This window comes from Diadema antillarum, unplaced genomic scaffold (assembly GCF_040938485.1).
Source record: "Diadema antillarum isolate AM-2024a unplaced genomic scaffold, OU_Dant_1.0 seq00000142_RagTag, whole genome shotgun sequence".
In the NCBI taxonomy this organism is placed as follows: Eukaryota; Metazoa; Echinodermata; class Echinoidea; order Diadematoida; family Diadematidae; genus Diadema; species Diadema antillarum.
In genome coordinates, this window is record NW_027271218.1 from 477,898 (window position 1) to 490,042 (window position 12,145).

The 12,145-nt window shown below is 40.4% G+C and overlaps 1 protein-coding gene across 1 annotated transcript; it reads left to right on the top strand.

Moving 5' to 3' along the window:
* Window positions 1-11,895, top strand: LOC139727677 (peptidyl-prolyl cis-trans isomerase FKBP4-like). The gene is made up of 9 exons (XM_071638657.1): window positions 1-291; window positions 2,209-2,307; window positions 3,272-3,433; window positions 4,227-4,295; window positions 6,705-6,883; window positions 7,904-7,987; window positions 8,736-8,921; window positions 9,835-10,074; window positions 11,198-11,895. Exons 1-9 carry the CDS (start codon window positions 21-23, stop codon window positions 11,393-11,395), a joined length of 1,488 nt encoding a protein of 495 aa, XP_071494758.1. The 5' UTR covers window positions 1-20; the 3' UTR covers window positions 11,396-11,895.
* Window positions 11,896-12,145: the final 250 nt, after the last annotated feature.

Here is a 12,145-nt window from a genome sequence, read left to right on the forward strand (position 1 = left end):
GATCTAGGCTATCAAGCAAGATGACGATTGAGGATAACAAACCGTCGTCGACTACAGAGGAGGAGTACAAGCCATTCCCAGACCCTCTCATGGGCACGGGTGAAGACGTCACGCCAAACCTCGATGGAGGGGTGCTCAAGGCCGTCCGCAGAGAAGGGGATACCTCGGAGGAGGACCGCCCCATGAAGGGGGACAAGGTCTTCGTCCACTACGTTGGCACCTTGACTGATGGAACGCTCTTTGACTCCAGCCGGTCAAGGAATGAGAGATTCTCGTTCACACTGGGGCAAGGTGGGGTGAAGTTTGTCAAATTTTTTTGGAGAACTTTGCTTTTAAAGTCCATTCCTGATGTGGTTTGCAGTGGCGGATCGGGGGGGGGGGGGGGGGGGGGGAGGGACCAGTGCACGCCCCCTTTACATTTTTATTACAAAACAAAAGTAAAAAAAAATGAAATGAAACCCAGAAGTGGCACCAGAAATATTACAGTTGTAGTTGCATTCCCCCCCCCCCCCCCTTTTACAGAATGAATCCGCCCCTGTGTTTGTGAAAAGTATGCTTCTTTCTTGCTGAATAGGGGAACAAGCACAATGTATCATTTAATATTTTTCTTTCCCTGGCAGCTTATTTGGATTGCAGCCACTTTTAGTCATGACTCTGAATAGTGTTTTGGTATTTTACCTCCAAAAACAAAGGATGATCTTTGATTCTTCACAAATAGTCCTATAAGTTTATAGCAATTGAAGTACACTGTATGACATTTTAGACTCTGTCTTTATGGTCAAGGGATTCCTTATTCCACTCCCAAAATCTGTGGAGTCTCCAGACATTTGCATTTTGTGTACTACATTAACTGTTATTTCTTGCTACATGTATAATGAAACCCATTTGTTGGCATGACTACCCATAGATATGAAAAAAAAAAATACCAGGAATTATAATCAATTGTTTCAGAAATTATTTGTAAAACTTGCACTTACAAATAATGTACATGTACTAGATAATTATGTAAAACTGCGGTCTCACAAATTTTACCAAAATGTTTCGATTTGATTTGTTTTATTTTGCTTGACTTTTTTTTATACATATACTGTAAAAGAAGATGATGTACATAGCAGTAATTCTCGTTCAAATACATTATTACTACAGGACCCATGTGAAAATCAAATCCTAAGCACTTCATTATCCCTCATGTGTAGTGACCACAAATATGTGATGGCCCTCATTAGGCTCACATACAGCTGTACAGTATACGAGAGAGTGGGAAAGGGATACATTTTTGCTCTGATAAGAATATTTAGTTTTAGGCTCCAATGCACATGTACAAGTACCAGGTAATTCAGGTTTTGTCAACATCTGATACTTTGTATCATCTGATCTTTTATTTGTATTCTTCAGTTGATTACTGAACAATTGTGACCCTGCACCTCAAAACAAACAAAATGAAGACATGAATTTTTAGTTCAGACCATATTCTGAAAGAGCAGACTTTAAGCTTTAAAATGATGTATTTTTTAACTCAAATCAAATGGACTCTCCTAACCTATCTAAATGTTGGAAAGAAAGCACAAACTCAGGAAAAGTGTGAACTGAGAAAAGAGGCTCTGAAGTACAGTGTCTATTCAAGCGCTTAATCTTTACCAAACCGTGCTGGCTGTGTGATGAATGGGACAAAAAACAGGAAGTAAACCACCAGAGTAACAACAATGAAGAGATTATCAGATTAAACTGAAATTAAGTGTGCCTCATTAACACATTCTGTCCATAATTAATGCCAACTTTCAAAGCAGTAGCACTATCCTTTCGAAAGTTATTAGAGTTGAAAGTGAAGAGTGTGGACAAGGTTTTTCAGAAATGAAAAAGGGATTCTAAAGACACACCTAATCACACAATTCTACCAAAAATGTTCAAGATTAACTGCTAAAAAAACACACTTTCCTGCCCGTTTAATGATACCAAATTTTAGCATAATGTAAAAGAAGACCCGCTCTTTCAGAAAATATGAAAAAGTCAAGTTTGGCTAGGTTGACCCATTTCACTTATTTTCAGTCCTCACGCAACATCAGAGTGTGCGACTTTATGTTCGTTTTGAGGTGCACGGTCACAATTGTGGTGTTTGTGCAGTAGCAACACCAGTAGAGAGCACTTTTAATTCCTGGTTCATCCATATTTATGTCAAGTTTCCATCTTGTGTGCTCCGCCCCCAAACAGGTCAGGTGATCAAAGCATGGGATTTGGGCGTGGCTACAATGAGAAGAGGAGAGATTGCCGTCTTCACCTGCAAACCGGAGTATGCCTACGGGAAGAAGGGTAAGAATTGCCTTTTAGACCCGTGGTCATTAAACAAGGCTCTTGAATCCCTCGCTTTTTGACCCTGAATGATTTGCTGGTGTTCCAGACTTTTAATTCATCGAAACACAAATGTATCAGTTTACCTCCACCAAGGGAGGAGGTTATGTTTTCATCGGTGTCAATTTGTCTGTTGGTTTCTTTTATCTGTGTTCAAAATAACTCAAAAGTTTGTGAACAGATTTGGATGAAACTTACAGGATACATTGAGAATGACACAAGAAACAGATGATTGAATTTTGGGAGTGATCCAGGAATTTTTATTGATTTTATGAAGGATTTTTGATATTTTGTCAGTTGAGTCAGTGAACTTGGGAGTTCAAGCTGCACTGTGTTTTTAGGTTTGCATACGCGCACTAAAGTGCATGCTCTAGTTTCTGCTAGGGTGAGGCGCTGCGCAGCTGGAAGTTGATGATGTAACAAAAAGCTTCTATATTGGGAAATCTGGCAATTTTCAGCATGCATGCCTATGGGTGGAAATCACTGATCTCATTTGGGGAACAAGATCAGTGGTGGAAATGGGCTGTTTGGTGGAGGTCTGCTCTGTCAGAGTGCTTCTCTAGTTGTGTTTGGCAACATTTGGACTTAATTACTCTTCATAGATATGTATGTTTGTATGCTTGCTTTGTTGGCAAATTGTTGTACATTGCATTTAATGAAATTTACCAGCTGTGTAGTTATGCATATCATTATCATGTAGTGATTAATCAAGTCTTTCATTTATTCTTTTCTTCTTTGCTCGCCAAAGAAAGTTGGTTATTTATTAAAGAAAAGCCTATCAAACCACAAGTCTTCTGATGAAGGGTTAAGAGAGGGTAAGCGCAAAAACAAACAAACAAGCAAACAAACAAAAGAGAAACAAATAGAAGGTAGTCTCCACTCAGCAGTCTAACCGGGCAACCAACCACGTTTCTCTCTCCCTCAGGACAGGGTAAGATTCCCCCAAACTCCACCCTTGTGTTTGAAGTGGAGCTGTTTGACTGGAAGGGTGAGGACTTGACCGATGACCATGATGAGGGCGTCATTCGGCGAATCCTAAATCCAGGCGAGGGCTACGAAAACCCGAATGACGAGGCATCCGTAGAGAGTATGCCACCTCCTACATTTCTCTCATTATTTAGTCTGTGGAATAGATATTTTCAGAAAGTTTGCTGCCCTGCTTTGGCTTTTGTTATTGATCATGCAGGGTTTTTGGAAAGTTATGCTATTAACAGATACTAAAAGGAAAAATTGAAAAAAATTATCCGGTAGATTGGTTTGAAAAGAAATAACGAATATGCTTCAGTTCAACTTTATCATCCTAGTACAAAGTTTTGTGTTTTCAACAGCATTACCAGAAAGCAAAGAAACGTAACACACATAATGCCAAAGCCAAAGCAAATTAATAAGACTTATCGGAGAGTTGACAGAAGTTTGAGTTGAATTTAACTGTTACTTCTCCAAAGTACGTAAGGATCTATGTTCTCTATGTAAAGTTTGTGTCATGGCCATGGATAGAACACATACTGAAATATCAACTAGGCTGCAACTCCTCTGTGCTCTGTGGCCGCCATACGCGGTTTAAATCTGCCGCATGATACACATTTGGTGGACCACTATGCACAGAGGCTTTAACATGGCTTTTGGCATGGGGGATCTCTCAATGGCTATATACAGCAGATGGTCGCTGTCGACTATATAGATTGTTTGATCCAACCACTGAAGTCTTGCAAAGGACAATTTTCAAGAGACATCCATTGGAAAGCACACCAGCTGGTGTATCTGCTGCAGATTGATAGTTTCTGCAAGCTTTCTGCAGGCTTGAACACTTTGCTATTAGTTTGAGTTTATGCGTAAAAGATTTATTGCTTTCCGTTTGTCTTTCTCTTCCCTCTCTTCAGTTCACCTTGTGGGTCAATATCAAGGGAAGGAATTTGAGAACAGGGATGTCAGCTTTGTCATCACAGAAGGTTTGTATGATCGACTTTAATATGTCCCTAGAATATGGACCTGTTCATTTGCATTGCTGAGGAGTTGAATCATGTCACAATTCATTTCTGTAACCTAAAATACATTAATTATTTTGCACATGTATCAGTAAGTGTAATTTTCATGTCAAAACAGTGCGTGGCCCCAAATCCTGGATTGCCGATGGCTTCTCCGCTTAGCACTAGTAGTAGCACTTTAGTTTTCTATTCATTACGAAACAATAGTCGCCATTCAACGAGGGACGCCTCGAGACGCATCGGGACGCATCGGTAGGGTAGAGGGAAGGAGCTTATTTCGCGGACGCAGCGAGACGGCCACCAGGTAAGCTCCTTTTCGTACATGCAACGGTCCACTTGTGAGGGCTCGTCTTTTACAAGTATACTTGGGAGTTAGCCGACGCTTTGCGACGCTCGGCGGCGCCCGCCGACACGCAGTCTAAACTAGTGATTGTACGCCGTCGCTAACCGTCGCTGGGTGTCCTTTGACGTCGGAAATTGAAAGAAATTTGCAGAAGCGTCGCACCGCGTCGCTCGCCGTCCCTAGTTTACCAGGTGCGCCTTAGTAGATATACCAGAATATATTCTCTGTGCTCTCTCATGGTCCAAAGATACACTGTATGTTTCTAGATTTCCACAGTTGTAATGATGCAACATCTGCTCAAGGTCACGAGTGCAGTGGTACGAGATTTCGCAAGAGGTGAAAGATAGAGGCGCTCTATTCAACAAGGTCAAAACCGAGTTGAATAGAGCGCCTCATCTTTCACTTGAGTGTGAAATCTTGTTCCACTGCACTAGTAAAGACCATACACTATTTGTTTTATACAACACCTTGGACATCAAGAGATGTAGTCCACACAGATTCTTGAATTTAACACAGAAATGATGATGATGATGATGATGATGATGATGAAACAGCATTTATATGGCGCCATTTATCTGTAGAAACATTCAAAGGCGCCCAGCTCCCAAAAATGGCAACCATTTTTGTGATGATGACTAATGAGTGTCTGCACAGTCACAGTCAGCCGTCAGTCTGTATGTATTTTCTTTGCTCACACAAAATTGCACGACTAACAGCCACAGCGTGTCATGGTGATTGGTAATCGACCAATCGGATAGCTACATTCTTTTTAGGTGTTGTATAATGACCACTACTGCAAGAAAGGATTTTCATGTCTACTGACATGTTGCTCGTTATTAATTAATGAGAGAGGATGGAATGGACCTTGCCCTAAACTGAGTCAAATCTGTGACAAATTCTTGGTTTGGAAGCTTTTTTTGTGACCGGCTCCAAGTAATCTCTCTCTCTAGAAAAAAAAAAAAGAAAGAAAAGAAAAATAGAACGCATGGAACATATTAGATGTTTATTTGGTCAAATACAATGATAAGGGTATTATAGATCAACAAAAGTCAACATGCTGTTGTCTTGCATAGATCCTTGAAAGTGATATTCATATTTGTGACCTTGAATCACAAAACGAACAAAAAGTCGCACCCCTTGATTTTTACGTGAGGACTCAAAAAAGGTGAAAAGGGTCTACCGAGTCAATCTTCAGTTATTCATATTTTCTGAAAGAGCTATCCTTCTACATTATTCCTGAGTTTGGGATCATTACATGAATGGGAAAGAGTGTTTTCAGCAGTTTTTCTACAATCCCTCTTATGGTAGAGTAGTGTGGTCAGGTTTTTCTTAGATGCTCCTTTTCATTTTTTGAAAATCCTTTGCACACTCTTCACTTTCAACTCTAATAGCTTTTGAAAGGATGGTCCTACTGCTTTGAAAGTTGACATTTATCATGGACAGAATGTGTTAATAGAGCACGCTTAATTTCAGCTTAATCTGATAATCCCTTCATTGATGTTGCTACAGTGGTTAGCATCATGGCTTTTGTCCCATTAATGGCACAGGCAGCGAAGCGCTTGAATAGATCCTGTACTTCAGAGCCTCTTTTCTCAGTTCCAACATTTCCAGAGCGTGCGCTTTCTTTCCAATATTTATATAGGTTAGGAGAATCCATTTGAATTGAGTAATACATCATTTTAAAGCCTAGAACCTGCTCTTTAAGAATCTGCCCTGAACTAAAAATCCATATCTGGCGACTTTTTGTTGGTTTTGTGGTGCAGGGTCAAATTTATTTGAAGAGATTGATTGCAAAATGTGTTAAGTGCGATTTCAAAACATTTTAAAGTAAATATCATCAGATCAAGCACAATAAAACCTCTCCAGTGATACCTCACCTGTAACATAAGAATAAATATTCATAAAGTAATGATTGAAAATATCCCCTTTTTTTCATATTATTTTCTTTGTTTTTTTTTAAAGCAGCCTGAATAGCAAGTAAGAATGGAGTGAAGTCATTTTGTGATCAAAGTCTTCATGCATCCTCACAGGATCAGATCATGGGGTGGTGGACGGTGTGGAGCTGGCACTCAAGAAGATGAAGAAAGGTGAAACGGCAAGGTTAAAGTTGAAACCCAAGTACGCCTATGGGTCGGAGGGCAAGGCAGAGTATAACATTCCAGCGGATGCCGAGGTCAGCTTTGAGGTGACCTTGAAGGATTTTAAGAAGGTGAGACTCAAGGTTATACCTTGTGTATTTTGCAGCCTTTGTCTGGTTTCTCTGTGCTTTCAAAGGCCCAGAGACTCTAACTCTCCTGCTTTTGGTAGGAGATCTCCTGCTTTGATGCCATTTTCTAAAATCTCCTCCCCCCTCCCCCCCACATGTTCAAAAAATTATGGATGAGATAAGACTGGAGAGCAATTACATAAAAACCTGCAGTTACACCCTGAAAAGGACCCTGGGGGGTGTTTCATAAAGCTGTTCGTAAAGTTACGAACAACTTACGAGCGACTGGTGATCAGTTGCGATGTGCTATACTTACTAGAATTTCAATAATTCACCACAAGAACTGATCACCAGTCGCTCGTAAGTAGTTCGTAACTTTGCGAACAACTTTATGAAACAGGGCCCAGGACCAAATCCCTTCTCCCCCCTTGCCTTTAATTGCTTTGCCCTTGTAATTTTTGCCTTATTTTTATTGTGCCCATGTTTATGTGATCAGCGAGTCTCCAGTTTGATAGGGGGTCCAGGCAGGAGAATCTTTGGTTTAAGAGGTGCTTTATGTGCTTGCAGTCTCTGTAGGCCTTATCAGTCCATTGCAGAGTTTCCATCATGTACGTCATTTCAGTTCTCAGTATATTGTAGAAACAATTCACAGTAGAGAAAAATTGTCCATCATATTGACACTGTCCATTCAACCTAGGTTTCTTCCCCAGGTTTTCCTTCAAAAAGGAAAATATGCAGATCTAAGATGTTTGAAAACATCACTGTTTGTGTCTTCCATAGCTACAGTGACATGACCACTCCAGTGACTGCCCTTAAATCTTTGTGTGTTTTGAATGCTGATTGGCTCAGAAACCCCATAGCATTGTACACACTGTCCTAAGTCCCTGGCACAGAAAGGATTAAACAACAATGAGGTGGCCTTCAGTGAATTGCTGGAATACTTCTGTGTGATTTTAAGGGAGTTCTTTGAACTGTCAGTGTAGTCTGTAGAATACCAGCTTGTTATCCTTTCTTCCTTTTCAGGCCAAGGAGGCATGGGAGATGGATGTTGAAGAAAAACTACAGCAGTCTGAAATCATCAAGGCAAAGGGCACAGATTATTTTAAGGTAAGATTCTTTGTCACCTGCACCAAGGGAGGAGGTTATTTTTTCAGTACTGTTTGTTTGTCCGTGTGCAAAATAACTCAAAAAAGTAGTGAACGGATGTGGATGAAACTTATAGGAAAGGTCGAGAATGGCACAAGTGTCAAATGATTAAACTTTGGTTGTGATCCTGGAATTTTTTCTGGATTTTATGAAGGATTTTTGACGTTTTGGCAAGTAGGGTCGGTGAGCTGGGAGGTGAAGCTGCACATTTTTGAGGTTTTCATAGATACGCACTAAAGTGCGTGCTGTAGTTTCTGCTAAATAGGCTAAAGCGCGCCGTGCATCTGGAAGTTGATGAGGTAACAAAAGGCTTCTATATTGGGAAATTGAGCGACTTTCAGCATACATAAGTATGAGTGGAAATCACTGATCTCCGTGGAAGGACAAGATTAGTGGTGGAAATGAGCTGCTTGGCGGAAGTCTGCGCTCTTTAGAGTGCTTCTCTTCTGTGTTTGTGTATTTCATTCATCAGGCATATATCCATTTCATGTTGACCTCCAACAGTGTAGTCAATCACAAAAAAGGTATTATAGTTTTGTAGTGCTATCTTGCAGTTGAATTCAATCCCTTGTATTGATTTGATAGAAACATGATATCTTGGTTGCGAGCGACACCATGCTGTGCAGGATCGTGAATTTCGAAAGATGATGTGTCCCTTCAGAGATTGTGTATTGATGCCAGGTCTTTGTTGTGATGATCTCATTTGTAGCAAGGGAAGTATAAGGACGCCATCAAACACTGGAAGAAAATCATCAACTACCTGGAGACGGAGACCAGTGCTGCTGGGGAGGAGAAGGAGAAGTCTGAAGCGATGCAGCTAGCAGCCAACCTCAACGTTGCCATGGCAGCCATCAAGATGGAGGACTTTGTGGAGGCTAGGAACCATTGCAACAGAGTGAGTGCTGGTCTTCATGTGTAGGGCGGGGCACTATGCCCCATCCATAGAGGTCCTTGAGCAAAAACAGATTTAAAGGATCAATTAAGGACAAACACTAATGGGCACATGCTTAATCTGAGGACAAACTACATGCAAAGAAAAAAAAATGATAATAATGATTATACCAGATGCAAAGCAAATGATTTTGTGTCTAGCAACATTAAAATGATTGATTGTGCATGGAGGTTGTACATTTCTGTGGATAATTATGCTTTTGATTTTGTTGGTTTAATTTGTACCGTCATGTTGTACGTAATGTGGGCCTATATTGCTTTGTGTATGTTATTTACTGGTATGTGCTGCTATTTTTGTAGGGAAATTGATTTCATAATCAGATAAAGGAGATTGTCATTGATAGGCATTTTAACTGTGATCAAAATGGTTGACCAGTATTCAATATGACATGGATGTCTGTAATGTTTATCAGGTCTATTACTGTCAAAAGTCCCCTTTTCTCCTGCCTCTTTCAAATTGCCTTTAATGTCTGCTCTTTGTGATGAATACAGTTGGATGCAGGTTGCCACGGTAAGGGAAATTTCTCGCCACTAGCTGAAAATATAGTGACATGACTTTTGAAGACAGTTGTGCCGTTGGCTCATACTCCGTTTTCGCTGTTTTTTTTTCTATATTATATGTCCTGTGTTTGCTTTTTAGAGTGTTCCTGGTTGATAGTGACAAACTTAGTGAAAAGAATGTGAAAAACATGCAAGACTCATACATAACACACAATTAAACCCTCATCTACACCAGCTTTCTGACAGATTTTGAAACAATTTGAGCTGAGTGCAATGAATTGTAGGGTCTGCATACACTTGTACCTACAAAATGCCAAGTGCTGCCTCACTTGCATGCCTTCTTGTTTCTTGGACAGGCTCTGGAGCTCGATGCGTCAAATGTCAAAGGTCACTTCAGGCGGGGACAGGCCCTCTTCGGAATGAGCGAGTTTGAGCTGGCCAAGCAGGACTTTCAAAAGGTCCTGGACCTGGAACCCAGTAACAAGGCGGCCAAGAACCAACTGACTCTTAGCAACCACAAACTCAAGCAACATCACCAGAAGGAGAAGCGAATCTATGGCAACATGTTTCAGCGCTTTGCAGAGCAGGACCTCAGGGTGAGTTACCATGGCAACTGGTTTGCACCAACAGGTGTTTTGGACCAACTACGGACTTTTTAATCTGTCAGTTACCTGTGGACTACTTTGTGATTATATCAATTGAAGTTCTGCGCATGTTTAATTATGCAGGAATCAGTCAGCATGTTGATATAATGCTCCTTTATCACAACTTATTGACGAGTGGCCCATTCATCAACAAAAATACCTATTATTCAGCGTTTTTGTAGTAGCCATGATTAAGAAGAAAGGTCATGGACAGGGCATACATACTCAGGTTAGATTTGAAGCAATCATCTCTTAATTAGCTGACAGGTGTCATATCCATTCGACTACGAAGCTTCCGGCCGTTATCCAGTGCTGGTTCTAATCCTTATAGCATGCAGCAGATACTTCATTTTTATTCAAGTTAATGAATTAGTAATCAGTCACAATAAAATAGATGGACACAAGAATTCTTGAATTCGAATAATGTCCCTCTGAAAACACAAAAATCAGAGAAGGGAATCTCAGAAAAAAAAAATGGGGAAAAATTAGGTGCACAAACAGAGTTATTAATAGTCAAAGTAGTTGTCAAAGTTCAGAGAGTAAGACAAATTAGCAACAAAGCAGCTTAGTATCAGGATGGAATTTTTATTTAGAAGCTTTTCTATTGTAAATTTACCTGGTCAGCCACTCTTCACTAGGTGACTCTTTAATATTTGTACTCTTAATTAAAGTTTAAATGCAAGAAGAAAGAGAACTTGTCATGCCATAGTTAGTTGAAGCAACATTAGCTTTATATATGATTGTGCTAGTTATCTTAGATTTTGTAATCATTCAAGTGATTGATTTGAAGATACAGGGAAATCGCGTTATAATGAGATTGCTATAGGAACGTTAAATTCACCATGTTATGACCGGTGCTTTGTTGCAAACTTTTGAAATAGACACTAGCTACATAAATATGATAATGGAAGATTGGGAGCACTGAATTCAGGATACCTTGTTGTAAGAGAGCTCAGTACAACAGGGTTTCTCTTGATGAATTTGTGTTTGTGTCACTTGAAAATAAGTTTTTGCAGAACATATTAGTGTTGCAGTGGGTGATGGTTATTTTTGTGTTGTTTCTGTGACAATGCAGGCAAAGTTAGCGAGAGAAAGGGCTTTGGGTGACATCGAAGTCGGTGTGTTTGACGAGAACGGGAAGAAGAGCTCGGCGGAAGGAAGTGGAGGCGACGAGGAGACGAACGAAGGAGAGGAGGCCAAGATGGAGGAAGGGGGTGGGGAGGAGGCGTTGCTAGGCAACACGCAACAGGAGAGTGAAACAATGGAGGCATAGCGAAGCCGCTGGATGAACTTGCAAAGAGCTCCTGAAGCATTTCCAGTCGGGCCAATACTGCTCTTCTGCTTCAAGTAGCCGTTGTTGATCAAGACAGATCTTCGTCTTCATGTTTCACTGCTTATGGAAGAACTTTGACATGAAGTGGTTCCCTCTCGATGTTTATCATTTTCTATCCCCCTTTTTCCCCTTAAATTCAATTTGAATAATTTTGGATATGGTACAAGAGTGTTGTGAGCTTGGAACAAGTCAAGTTTCTGAGTCGGGTACTCAGCTACACATGAAGCTCGGTGAATGTTAATGTCAGTACGTCACCTGTTCTAATGTTTTGTAATCACAGTCTTTCGTCTAGGTCTGATGGATGTGGCTTCTATGAGGTTAATCCTGCTTTCGCCAAAGGCATTATGTAATACATGATGTCGGAGTAAGAATTTGTATTATTGCCACGTTTCCATTCACACACACGTCATTCCCTGAGTGAATTTAGTCTGAGAATACGTCTCACTGCTGTAGTTTGTTATTTTTGTATCAGTGAGTTTCAGCCAAAGTCTGCCTACGTTATCGTAGCTGCATGTATCAGGCATATAAAACATGCAGATCAAACTTTATGCTTGTAAGATACTTTACAACTTGCACACTCATAGACCCACATGTCATAGTCAGAAATGCCAATTGTCCACTGCAGTGAATGAAGTTGTTCTTCAGTAGTAAATTGCAATCATGTTCAAGAGAAATTGTATAATTTTGTAA